Source organism: Rutidosis leptorrhynchoides, chromosome 5 (genome assembly GCF_046630445.1).
Source record: "Rutidosis leptorrhynchoides isolate AG116_Rl617_1_P2 chromosome 5, CSIRO_AGI_Rlap_v1, whole genome shotgun sequence".
Lineage (NCBI taxonomy): Eukaryota > Viridiplantae > Streptophyta > Magnoliopsida > Asterales > Asteraceae > Rutidosis > Rutidosis leptorrhynchoides.
Genome location: NC_092337.1, coordinates 332926250 through 332938297, shown reverse-complemented (window position 1 = coordinate 332938297; position 12048 = coordinate 332926250). Strand labels below are relative to the sequence as shown.

Below are 12048 nucleotides of genomic sequence, written 5' to 3'. Positions count from 1 at the left end.
ATATGTTTGAAATAGATTTACATTTTGTGAGACAAAAGAAAAAAAAATAAAACCCGGTGTTATTTAAACCGAAAAAGTGGCTGATGCTTTCGCCAAAAGTCTTGTTGGGAGCAAGCATACTGAGTGGTGCATAATTAGTTTGTAGAAGGGGGGGTGTTACATAAATGCAATCTTAATAATTGTGAGTAATAATAAGTTATAACTCGGTTAGTTTAAAAGTGTAAGAGACTCAAATGAGCCATTTATAAGATAAGATAGATATAGATAGATAATTCGAAAGTGACACCTATTAAGAGATGATAAAGATTAAGAAAAGATTACAATTATTATTATTACATTCATCATAAATAAATTCATGAAAAGATCTAGAAAGATGGGATTGACAACATTCGATGAAAAGCTAAAAAAAAAAAAAAAAAAAAAAAAAAAAAAAAAAGCCACAGGTACGAGTAGATAAGGTAGATCGAAACAGACAACCTTTAAATTAAGAAGCGTCGCATGTGGTTGGGTTTCATTAGTGAGTAATAATAGGCTTGAGTGACAAATCCAAGCCTGCATCAAACTTCTCATCTAGCTCCCCAATAAAGCTTCTGCAAAGTATAAACTTAAGTCATCTGATGTGGTGGCAAAACTATAAATCAACAAATGTTTGCGAAACTATGGTGTTAATTATCCGACTACTAAGTCACCAAATACTCCCAAAAAAAAAAAAACAAAAAAAATAATAATAAGTAAATAACCGTTAGACGAAATTGAACTGAATGTCACATAGGTTGTTGCTAAATATGTGTGGTATGTGTACAACGTGGATGAAGTAATGTGTGATAGGATGTTGTATTCTGAAGACAAGTGCAAGCGTGCATCCAAAACTCTAAGAAGAAGAAAATAACGTACGTGGATGAAACAAACAAATTACTTACCCAAGGGAGCTTTCTTGAGGTATCCCAAAGTGCATTGTATTAGCGAGTTTCCGCATGTCTGTAATAGCATGTCTGATAAAACAAGCAGAAAAAAAAGAAAAAAACATTAATTAAAAACAAAAACACATTAATATAGCTTCCCACAAAAAGAAAAGAAAAAAAAAAAAAGGTTACTCAGTGGTGAGGTGCATATACCTCTCCATCATTTTACGAAGACGGCGACCACCTCTTTTCTTCTTAGGTTCAGAATCACGGACACGGAGTGGTTTGGGTTGCTTTTGCCACATTTCAATCTTGTTACGAATTTCTTCACGATACCTTCTTCCTTGACTTCCTGATGGATCACCTCTTATTGAGTCAACACGTGCTGCAAGAGTTGACTTTGCTGCCAGCAGCCGACACGCACGCATCTTGAGAGCAGGAGGTGTAGTCTGAAAAACCTCTGTTTCCTCAATGTAACCGACACGAAATTGAAATGTAGCAGTAGAAAAACCGGCCAAATTCTTCTTTTTTGCCCCCAAAAGCCGAACACTAGAAGCTGGCATCTTTGCTAGTGATGATAGACCACCTCCACCAGCTGTCACAATCAGTTTTGCAGCAACTGCATTCCCAACAATGGCGGAAAGATTAGGTGCAATGTACCCCATTCCACTTTCAAAGAAATCAACAACTTTCTTCTTTGATTCATCAAGAGTAAGAGCTCGATCACATCCCTCAATGGTCTTTTCAAAAACATCCTCAGGAAGTGGTTTGCCACTTGTAGTTGATGCTGTAATCAAAGTCCATTGTCTATTATTAGGAAAATTGAAAACATGGGAAAAATAGACCAAACTAGCAATTCCATGGTAGGGATAAGTCAAGGATTGGGTAATCTTAAAATCAATCAAAATCAATGATCAAAAAGCTAATGAGAATAACCTTCTCAAAAGACTTTGTATAAAAGAAAGGTTTTTCTTACAAATGCAAATTGTTTTTGAAAAATGATTTTAAAAGATCAAATGTAGGAAGCTTACTTGCCTTAGGATTGTGTGTTTATGTGAAAACATGTATTGCATGCTAAATACTAGATTGATGCGTTTTATGTATACTATGTGTGATTAAATATGAATATATATATATATATATATATATATATATATATATATATATATATATATATATATATATATATATATATATATATATATATCGTATATTACGTGTCATTGATGATTAAACATCGGGAGGATGTAATCATTCAATGTTAGGAAAAGAAAACTTGTCCTCAAGTATTCTATAGAACCTAAGAATCATCAAAACGCGTTCGAAGAAAGAAGAAGTGAAGAAACGAGTGATCAGAAGGATCCACGGCAACACCACGGCTGACCGTATACTCGACCGCAGACTCCTGTCATGTACGTGGAAAAATATCCGCACGGCTAACATCACGGTCGACCGTGCTTCGACCGTGCGTGGGATGATTCTGTTTTAAATTGAACTAAACCCTCACTTTTATTTCTTTTCAACCCACTTCAAAACACACACACCTACACACGGCTGAGGGGATCGACCGCACGGAGAAGAACACTCATTCCCTCAATTTCAATTCCTACTTTAAGTATGATTAATCCTTGCTTTCCTAACATCCAATTGTGTTTGTATGATGAATTAGGGTTATGAAGAAACCCTAACTAGAATGAATCAAAACTTAAATTGATGCAAACAATTGAAATTGTTCTTGAAGAACAATTTAGAAACAATTGTAGTAATGATATTGTAAATCTATGCATTGATTTAACTTTGGATAATTCTAGGGTTCATTATACATCTAGGTTAGATTTTCATAGAAGCTTTGTTCATATGATGTGAACGACATTGTTGCAAATTGAGTGTAATAATGTTGAATGTCAAAACATGTGTTGATTATGATTTCAAAAGTCTAGAACACATATGAACTTTGTGAAAATCTTAATCTAGTTGCAAAATCATTGACACTAATGAAGAGTGAAAATGTGAAGAACATTAACATCAAAACGTCTAAGTATTGATGGTTATTAAAGTTTGCAAAACTTGTTGCCTACAATTGAAATTATACACTTTGAATTAATTTGAAGTATCATTGTGTAGAAAATGGCAAGGACCCGAGATGCTCAATCTAGAGGAGGAGAGAATAGATATAATCCTCCAACTGATGCGAGACAACGTACAACATATAACAAGAAATGGCTCAAAACAAGAGCAATATCAGAAGGAAGAATCATAAGTCTTGAAGCATTCCCTAAAGTAATTGACAAGCTGTTTCAGAGGTATCTAGGTTCGTTCGTTCTAATCAATGGACCTATATATCCCGAGTTGATAAGAGAGATATATGCCAATTATAGTTTCAACACAGAAACTAAGATGATAAGATTTCATCTTAACAAAAAGTGGTGGGAATTTCCTCTCAGCACGTTTGGTGAAATTCTGGGTGTTCCTACTGAAGGAATGGAGTTCTACAGTAGACGACATAAACTAGAACATCTTCCAGGGTTTATTCAAGCTACCGATGTACTAACCTTACTTTGCAAACCTAACTCCAATCACTCAGAAATCCTATCCAAGGGACTAACCGGAAAGGATCTCCGATTAGATCTGGATATCTTGAACAAAATCATTGACCACAACATCTACTGTAGGCTGGGAAACCATGCTAACATTCATGTCACCCAGATTTTTGTGATGTGGGCAATTGAATTAAATATGAAGATTAATGTGGCGTTTCTGATGGCATCCCGAATGAGCAACCTAATGACTGAATCAACTAGATCTCTTCCGTATGGAATGCATCTGAACAGCTTGTTCAGCTACCTCAAAGTGACACACGCTATTGTTCAACAACCTTCATTCGAGCCACCGGATAAGTCAACCATCATCCGAAGTGGTCGTCTAGGAGAATCCTCTCGTGGAAGAAGATCGAGTCTTCAAGAGGATCTCGAAGAGATTGAGAACTATCAACCAGAGGAAGAATCGGATGAAGAGGAGATAGAAGATGAGGAAGCAAACTTACGGGAACATCAAGAATTTGTTAATTCGAATTTTGAAACCAAGATCGACAGGATTTTGAAGCGAGAGGAAGAGATCTTAGTGAAAATCACTCTAGGATCAAGAAAGCGTTGAAGGGATTTGTCAAAACAATTTCTTTCAATAGGGCATAACGTGTGTTTGAGATAATGATCTTTATTTGTGTACTCTGTGAAGTGCTTAAATGATGGCACTAAAACAATTATGTATAAGATAACTAGTAACATGGTGTTTATTTTGTGATTAAGTTGATTTTGCTTATGTGGTGCTTGTTGTGTGCTTAAGTTGATTTTGCTTGCAAAAGTATAAATTTGTCACTGTACGGCTGCTCCCACGGTTGACCGTGGTTCGACCGCAGAACACCTGACACGATTGATTTGTCCTAACACTCTTGCATAAATTCAATGATCAATAGATTGCAAAAGGACAAATTGATATCTGTGTCAAAGTGCTCTCAATTCAGCTACCTACCTCATTAAAGTTTACTAGACAACATTCATCATTTGTCTATTAAAGCAATTGCATTCAACAAATTCACATCCACTTTAACTACTCCAAACATCTCTTTGAAAAACAAAAGCTCTTCACAATGAGGTCTATTTTTGAAGGGCGAGAAGTTCTTACACATCATCTCACTACCTACTCTCTTGAAAGCTTCTCAAACATCAAGTGGGATGTCTTTCTTAATCTAAGAAGATCACTTTATCCCCTTCACATCAATGAATTCTATGAGAATTTTTAATTCTCACACAATTATGAGAAAATCTCATTTTCTCTTTATGGAAGAAGTTATTCATTAACGCTTAAAGAATTTGGAAATATTATGGATGTTCCGAGAGAAGGTCGAACATTCTTTCTAGAACCAAATTCGTTCAATGAATTTCCTAAATGGGTAAAGAAAGACAATGCACTAGATATTATGTGCAACGGAACTCTTAGACCCGAATTCATCAAAAAAGATGGATTCCTTTGTCAACATCTTGCATCAACGTATGATCTTTGGCAACAAATCATCACTGCAAATGTTTACGAAAAGGGGGAACTACTGGATTGACTGGATGCAAATGAAGTAACCTTCATATGGTGTCTTCTGAACTCCACGAAGTAAATGTTGTACACTTCATGGCATCAAGAATGCAACATGCAAGTCAACATTCCCATGTGTCACTTCCGTATGGTCTCCATCTGACCAAGCTTTTCGCATATGTTGGAATGACATCTCCGTTTCATCATTCCATTCAAGTCTCTTCATATCCAATATGCAAAGCTTCAACCAAGCATATCCAAGAACCTCCTCTTGAAAATCCACCTAACTTTTGTTCTCTTTCGACACAGGGACAAAACAGTGTAACTCATGGAAACATTCAAAAACTTGGTCGAAGATTATCACGACTTGAGGACAAGGACAAGGGTCACTCCTCTCATCATGATAATTGAGCTTATTTTGACTATCATGTATTATCTATGTATGAATTATCTGTGCTTAGTACGTGCTTTGAATAAAATATGTGCTTGTTGTGTTTTAATATATATGTTTCTCCAATGTGCACAATTTAAGGAGGAGTTTTGTTCTAAGGGTGAGCTTAGTTCTAGGGGGAGCTAACCTTTTTGCTTCGACAAAAGGGAGAGAAAGATGGATACAAGTGATTGTTAACACTTGCGTATTTATAGAAAAATGTCCCTCATCACTTGTATGTTTGTCATCATCAAAAAGGGGGAGAATGTTGGTTGAATGTGGGTTAATGCACTAAACGATAAACTTAAGTATGATTAACCAAAGAATATGTTTTGATGATGACACATACATATGCACAAGTGATGACTGACATCTTAACATAAAAAACACAAGGTCACTAATCCATACTTTATCTTGCAAACGACCAAGTCAAACATAGGTTAAAGAATGAAATTAAAAGTTCAGGAAGACACACGGTCGAGGTACGGTCGACCGCATAGTCAAGCGTGAAACCCCAAACTGAATTGCAACGCAGTTTTGTGAAAATAAGTTGCACGGTCGCCACCACGGTCAACCGCAGTGCGATCGCAGTTTCTTCTGTCACCGTTTTTGACCAAATAAAGTTTTACTAGTTCCCGATATCTATAATTTATGAAACCTTTCTCAACATGCTTAGAATAGATGCCCTCTCCATACTCAATTGAGTTTTGGTCATAAAAACACTAATCGTGATTAATTACGCCTAATGACATCTTAATGATAAATTAACCAAGATTAGGCATAACACATAAGTGTTAATCAACAGCTTGTGATCTTAAATCTTATCTAGATATCCTAGTATGATCATCAAGTACCAACACACTTAAGCCAATGTCACTAGAAAAATGATTGCTATTACAAATGACTTAGTGATTAATTAAGGCTAAATGAGGAACAATGCTCTCAAGGTTAACTATTAATGACTTGTAATCCTAAAACAAACTTAGATATATTTAGGATGGTCACCAAGTCCCAACTAGAGATTACTCTTCCCTTGTGCATGTGTTGGACATTAATGTGTGCTTAGACATTAATCATGTAATGTGTTATATTGCACATTATACTTATTAAATGCTTGAATTATAAGTTGTGCAAGTATCTATATGATTGATCTTAGAATAACTATCTCTTGCTATGTGAGTATTACATGCTACTTGCCAATATGCTTAATACTCATAAACTTGTCAACTTGATTAATATGTTTGCTATGTGCTCATTAGTTAGGATTCAAGTAACTAACCTACTCCAATAGATTAAGTGTAAAATGGTTTACAATGAAATTATAGTCAATTGCCTATTTGTTCTAGTCTAAGTAACTAAGTGTGATTGCTTGTTCAAGAATAACTTAAACTTAATGTCTCTACATACTTCATGATTATCTTATAGAGACATTATTCAATTAATCCCTAATTAAACTCAAATGGAACATGACTTGTGATTAATTGAAACTAGGAAGTTAATGACATAGTGACTAGTCTTTAGAATAGAACCAAGAGCATTAAAGTGACTAACTAAGTCTTGACCAGTCTGAAATTTCCCTAAATATCAATCAAGACACTTCTCCAAGAATGTTGTGTTTGCCACTTTTGGAATGATTAGTCACTTTCATGCAATAAGACCAAATCTCACACACTTAATGCATATAGTACTTGTATAGGATGTTTGGTTTTTTTTGCAGGTGCTAGAAAGAGTAAAGGTGCCAAAATGTGGTGTTCAAATCTGAGTCAAACGGCTATACAACGGATACCAATTTTGGACTCGAGCACACACGGTCGCAACACGGTCGACCGTGCTGGCAACCGTGTGTCAACGGCTATTTTTTGAATCCCACTATAAAAGGTAAACATTTAAGTGCATTTGAAGCTGACCCTCTTGCACATTTCAAAGGCTTATCTCCAGTGATTACAAGTGCATCAATTACTACTCAAATGTAATCAAGCAAGAGAAGATTCTATGATCTTATAGATATAGAATTGGGTTGTTGTAAACTTACTAATCAAAATCATTTATCTTGTGAGTTTACTTAATGTAATGTATGTCCCACTATTGTGTTAGGATCATCATTGCAAAGTGTATAAGTCTTGTAACTTCAATTAGTAGAAGCATATGCTAGCTTAGTGATCTACTTCCTTAAAGGGACTTAGGAAGTTGATTAATCTTATTTGAAGATTAATACTTGTCCAAGGTGAAGACAAGTTGATCTAGGTTAGAGTTAATGTTTCAAAGGGATAGAAAGATTAGGTTTGTTGTCTACTAAAGAAGATTGAAGACTTGTAAATCGGATCTTCACCGGGTTTGGAGAAAAGTGCTTAGTGAAGCAACAAATCTCGATTAGTGTAATCGGGGAGTGGATTAAGGTGGATTAGTTAACATCCACCCGAACCACTATAAATCCTTGTGTCTATGTTCTTTACATTACTTTATTTATCATTTTGAACATATACACTACACACATCAAGTTTGAGTTGAGTTGGTTGATCAAAGTAAAATCGAATTTGGTGATCAATCGAAAAAGTGTTAAAAACGTATTAAGTAACTATTCACCCCCTCTAGTTACTTACAAAGGAATATGCCAATTTGATGTTCCGTTGCAGGTGACATAATTCGTTGATTTTCTTGTTCTGAACATTTAGGAGCTAAAGCCTAAAAGGGAAGTGGCATACTCAGAGATCATATGTGGGTTGATAAAATTTTCAGCTTAGCCAAGAAGATATAAGTGTTCTGTTTATGGTTTTCCGTTGACTAATGTATTCGAATTTTATAATTGAGAGTAGAAAAACTATTTGTCATTCCTTTTTAACAAGTGTCTGACTAATGATCACGTTCTGGATATTTAAGAACTTTAAATTAAATATAATATTTCTGTCTCCGTGTGTACCAAAAATTATATTGCCAAAAATTATAATATTTAATGAATCTAAAAGTAGGGTTTATGGCCTAAACAGGTCTGAAAGAAAATGAAATGAAAAACTTACGAGTTTTATAGTTGAACAAAACAAGAGTTATTATTATTATTATTTATTTGTAAAAAATGTTGAAGGTGTGATAATAATGTTGTTAGTCTATGTTGATGATATTTTTATAACCGGAAATAGTGTTGGTGAAATAGGTAAAGTGAAGTTTATTTATTTTGAGAACAAGGTTAGATAGCAGGTAAGTTTGTTTCTCATAAGAAAATAAAAATATGTTTGAAATAGATTTACATTTTGTGAGACAAAAGAAAAAAAATAAAACCCGGTGTTATTTAAACCGAAAAAGTGGCTGATGCTTTCGCCAAAAGTCTTGTTGGGAGCAAGCATACTGAGTGGTGCATAATTAGTTTGTAGAAGGGGGGTGGGTGTTACATAAATGCAATCTTAATAATTGTGAGTAATAATAAGTTATAACTCGGTTAGTTTAAAAGTGTAAGAGACTCAAATGAGCCATTTATAAGATAAGATAGATATAGATAGATAATTCGAAAGTGACACCTATTAAGAGATGACAAAGATTAAGAAAAGTTTACAATTATTATTATTACATTCATCATAAATAAATTCATGAAAAGATCTAGAAAGATGGGATCGACAACATTCGATGAAAAGCTAAAAAAAAAAAAAAAAAAAAGCCACAGGTACGAGTAGATAAGGTAGATCGAAACAGACAACCTTTAAATTAAGAAGCATCGCATGTGGTTGGGGTTCATTAGTGAGTAATAATAGGCTTGAGAGGATGAGCTGACAAATCCAAGCCTGCATCAAACTTCTCATCTAGCTCCCCAATAAAGCTTCTGCAAGTATAAACTTAAGTCATCTGATGTGGTGGCAAAACTATAAATCAACAAATGTTTGCGAAACTATGGTGTTAATTATCCGACTACTAAGTCACCAAATACTCCCAAAAAAAGAAAAAGTAAATAATCGATAGACGAAATTGAACTGAATGTCACAGGTTGCTAAATATGTGTGGTATGTGTACAACCGCAACGCAACCAAGTTACATGCTTTTTATTCTATTTTATTTAATTATTATAATAATAAATTTATTATGTCTCATGTTCAGTTCGTTCAATTAAGCAATGATAAAGTAATGTGTGATAGGATGTTGTATTCTGAAGACAAGTGCAAGCGTGCATCCAAAACTCTAAGAAGAAGAAAATAACGTACGTGGATGAAACAAACAAATTACTTACCCAAGGGAGCTTTCTTGAGGTATCCCAAAGTGCATTGTATTAGCGAGTTTCCGCATGTCTGTAATAGCATGTCTGATAAAACAAGCAGAAAAAAAAGAAAAAAACATTAATTAAAAACAAAAACACATTAATATAGCTTCCCACAAAAAGAAAAGAAAAAAAAAAAAAAAGGTTACTCAGTGGTGAGGTGCATATACCTCTCCATCATTTTACGAAGACGGCGACCACCTCTTTTCTTCTTAGGTTCAGAATCACGGACACGGAGTGGTTTGGGTTGCTTTTGCCACATTTCAATCTTGTTACGAATTTCTTCACGATACCTTCTTCCTTGACTTCCTGATGGATCACCTCTTATTGAGTCAACACGTGCTGCAAGAGTTGACTTTGCTGCCAGCAGCCGACACGCACGCATCTTGAGAGCAGGAGGTGTAGTCTGAAAAACCTCTGTTTCCTCAATGTGACCGACACGAAATTGAGATGTAGCAGTAGAAAAACCGGCCAAATTCTTCTTTTTTGCCCCCAAAAGCCGAACACTAGAAGCTGGCATCTTTGCTAGTGATGATAGACCACCTCCACCAGCTGTCACAATCAGTTTTGCAGCAACTGCATTCCCAACAATGGCGGAAAGATTAGGTGCAATGTACCCCATCCTACTTTCAAAGAAATCAACAACTTTCTTCTTTGATTCATCAAGAGTAAGAGCTCGATCACATCCCTCAATGGTCTTTTCAAAAACATCCTCAGGAAGTGGTTTGCCACTTGTAGTTGATGCTGTAACAGATATAACCATAATAATAGCCGAAGGCAACAGCCCTTCAAGATCTACAGGGTTTATTTCAATTTCATTCCCAATCTTCTTAACCACACGTGCATAATCAATCGGGTGGTCCACAAGAGACTCGAGCTCAGGAAACTTGAGCCGGTATTTATCACGAATGGAATTATGGATAATGACAATCTCATTTTCTATGTCAACTGACAATGCATTACACTCCACAATCAGCTGGTTGTACTCTGGATCGTCTGACCCCTTCTTCTTAAGAGCATCCTCAACTTTCTTCATTATATCTTTATATCTCTGTGTTTTTTCCAACTCTGAGACCCGAGTTTCTATATCAGGCATAACATCCTCTTCCATGTGCTCAGTATCCCCATCCAAGTTTTCATTATCATTGTCCAAATGAAACGAATCGTTCATATTTTCCTGAAAAAAAACATGAACATCACTGGTTATCCAAGTTCCAAACACTAAACAGATTCTAGTCACTATAATCAATATAAGTTTGTACACATATACTCTTTTTTCCTAATTTGGAAATGACAAAATTAACTAAACAAAATAACCCTAAACCATAAGCGCTTCAAATTAATTAAATATCCAATTTAAATCACAACAATTTCAGGTTTTTCTGATCAAAACTACTAGCTAGGGCTTGGTGTTAATTAACGATAACGAATTACTATATATTACATACTTCAAATTAAAAATACCAACCAAAAAAACTCACCATATACTACAGCCAAATTCTAATTCGATGGGTAACGGAGTTATCGACGGAATAACGGCCCTGAATCGTCCCCCCGGCTATGATAATTGACGGCGATTAGAGGATTACGAAGACCAGCGAATAACCTTTTTCCCCTATTCTTTCTTTTTACTCGCAGTTTTTTTTTTTTTTTTTTTTTTTTTTTTTTTTTTTTTTTCTGAACGAAAACCAAACCAAGGCAAATAAATAAATACCTAAAATACCTAGTATCTTCTAAAGATGCGCGTTTGTTTTTTCTTTTTCTTTTTCCCTTTTTATTTTTTATTTTTTATTTTCTATTTTTCTTTCACCTTCTCCTCTTCTCTTATGACTACGATGTGGCGGTATAAGTTAAAAATGTAAATTAATATTTGTGTAGGTTGATGATGACGTGCGTCTAACACCACACGTCACGCATAGCGCAAAACATACAAATTACATAACTTGCCCTCTTTTTAACACATTTTACGTTGATTAACCTCCAAGGACTTTCTAATGAATGTATGTGTTTTGGTCGTTCGAGTCTAACGTCATGCTTTCGAACTATATGCTATGATGTGTGGCGACAAAGTGAATAAGCCTTTTGAATTATCAGCGACGTCATAGAAATTCATTAAGTATATCGCTACTGTATAATAATAGAAACCCCGTAGGTTGAATTGTATTATTAATCAACTATATATAGACATTACAATGATACATTCTGACCCTAATGGACCGAGCCCATCTATACGATACAAGAATTGATAAAATTAAAAATAAAATTTAAAATATATCTAATGTCTTCATCTTGGAGCTTGGATAGTCTCGACTTTGCACATTGACATTCTTCATCTATTTTTTTTTAAGGGATCTAGCAATTTGGACATAGGTGAATGAAGATATTTTGGAAAGTAA

General features: G+C 34.9%; 2 protein-coding genes across 2 annotated transcripts; both read right to left on the bottom strand.

The window, feature by feature from the left end:
* Positions 1 to 229: 229 nt before the first annotated feature.
* LOC139849557 (U4/U6 small nuclear ribonucleoprotein Prp31 homolog) lies at positions 230 to 2491 on the bottom strand. Its single transcript, XM_071839197.1, has 6 exons — positions 2451 to 2491; positions 1116 to 1709; positions 921 to 992; positions 543 to 590; positions 337 to 400; positions 230 to 286 (listed from the first exon to the last, which is right to left on the bottom strand). The coding sequence occupies exons 1-6, from the start codon at positions 2489 to 2491 to the stop codon at positions 230 to 232; spliced, it is 876 nt and encodes a 291-aa protein (XP_071695298.1).
* Positions 2492 to 8981: 6490 nt separating this feature from the next.
* Positions 8982 to 10823, bottom strand: LOC139849556 (U4/U6 small nuclear ribonucleoprotein Prp31 homolog). Its single transcript, XM_071839196.1, has 3 exons — positions 9823 to 10823; positions 9626 to 9697; positions 8982 to 9223 (listed from the first exon to the last, which is right to left on the bottom strand). The coding sequence occupies exons 1-3, from the start codon at positions 10821 to 10823 to the stop codon at positions 9139 to 9141; spliced, it is 1158 nt and encodes a 385-aa protein (XP_071695297.1). The 3' UTR covers positions 8982 to 9138.
* Between the last annotated feature and the right edge of the window lie 1225 nt (positions 10824 to 12048).

Coding starts and splice junctions, on each gene's coding strand:
- LOC139849557 (XM_071839197.1), bottom strand. CDS start 2,491: ATGAGTGTTCTTCTCCGTGCGGTCGATCCCCTCAGCCGTGT. Junction 591..920: donor CCTCAAGAAAGCTCCCTTGG/GTAAGTAATTTG, acceptor TATACTTTGCAG/AAGCTTTATTGGGGAGCTAG. Junction 401..542: donor TTTGATGCAGGCTTGGATTT/GTCACTCAAGCC, acceptor TTTTTTTTTTAG/CTTTTCATCGAATGTTGTCA.
- LOC139849556 (XM_071839196.1), bottom strand. CDS start 10,823: ATGAACGATTCGTTTCATTTGGACAATGATAATGAAAACTTGGATGGG. Junction 9,698..9,822: donor CTTCGTAAAATGATGGAGAG/GTATATGCACCT, acceptor TTGTTTTATCAG/ACATGCTATTACAGACATGC. Junction 9,224..9,625: donor CCTCAAGAAAGCTCCCTTGG/GTAAGTAATTTG, acceptor TTATACTTGCAG/AAGCTTTATTGGGGAGCTAG.